Here is a 1035-nt window from a genome sequence, read left to right as displayed (position 1 = left end):
ATGACTCATACTCAGCAGGTTGAGGGTGATAATATTACGGAACATGATAAGGAGAACAAGAAGGCTAGGATTGGAAACTATGAGTATTCACAACATAAATCGGGCGGTGCAAATCGCTCGCATGGTCAGCAGAAGTTTTCAACTCCGGCACTTTCATCAGCTAGTGTTCCGTCCTCCAAGTTTAGACAAGATCAGAAAGGTAGGGCATCAGGCCCTATGTCTCAGGGAAGTTTTTCAGGTACCAAAACCTACCCAACTTACCCTAAGTGTGGTAAGAAACATTCGAGCGACTGCCTTACAGGAAAGGAAGGATGCTTTAGGTGTGGTCAGTCTGGTCACAGGTTGAGGGATTGTCCTTCTAAGCAGGGTAAAAGAGGTAATAATGGTAGATCTCAGTCTACAACTTCAGCAAAACCAACAAGTTGCCCAACTCAACAGGGTAACTCATCTTGTACAGGTGGCGGATAGCGCCAGAACAGGCTGTATGCTCTTCAGGCTCGCCAGGATCAGGAAGATTCTCCTAATATAGTCACTGGTATGTTACCAGTCTTTGATCTCGATGCTTATGCGTTGTTAGATCCAGCGTCACTCTTTCCTATGCAACTCCTTATATAGCGGTTAAGTTTGATGTTAGTTCAGAAAATCTCTCAGGACCCTTCTCTGTCTCTACTCCCGTCGGTGACCCAGTTATTCCTAGATGGGTATATAGAAATTGCCATGTCATAGTCTCCAGAAAGCCACCTCAGCAGATCTTGTAGAGTTAGAAATGGTAAACTTCGATGTCATTCTAGGCATGGATTGGTTACATTCCTGTTATGCCTCAGTCGATTGTAGAACTAGGATTGTTCGATTTCAGTTTCTAGACGAACCAATCTTAGAATGGAAGGGTAGTAGGTTAGAGCCTATGGGTCGATTCATTTCTTAACTTAAGGCCAGAAAGATGATCTCTAAGGATTATCTCTATCATCTAGTTTGGGTTAAGGATTCAAACACTGAAACCCTAAGTCTTGAGTAATTTCATATGGTTAATGAGTT

At 43.1% G+C, this 1035-nt stretch overlaps 1 protein-coding gene across 1 annotated transcript; it reads left to right on the top strand.

The window, feature by feature from the left end:
• On the top strand, window positions 1-468 carry LOC125833782 (uncharacterized). The gene has a single exon (XM_049512966.1). The coding sequence runs from the start codon at window positions 1-3 to the stop codon at window positions 466-468; it is 468 nt and encodes a 155-aa protein (XP_049368923.1).
• Window positions 469-1035: the final 567 nt, after the last annotated feature.

The sequence above is a fragment of the Solanum verrucosum genome, unplaced genomic scaffold, assembly GCF_900185275.1.
Source record: "Solanum verrucosum unplaced genomic scaffold, falcon-dt-bn FXZP01000107.1, whole genome shotgun sequence".
NCBI classification, from domain to species: domain Eukaryota; kingdom Viridiplantae; phylum Streptophyta; class Magnoliopsida; order Solanales; family Solanaceae; genus Solanum; species Solanum verrucosum.
Note: the sequence above shows the minus strand (reverse complement) of the source record. Positions and strands in the feature narration are given on the sequence as shown.

What these genes read in the sequence shown, in the direction of transcription:
- LOC125833782 (XM_049512966.1), top strand. Translation starts at nt 1, where the DNA reads ATGACTCATACTCAGCAGGTTGAGGGTGATAATATTACGGAACATGAT.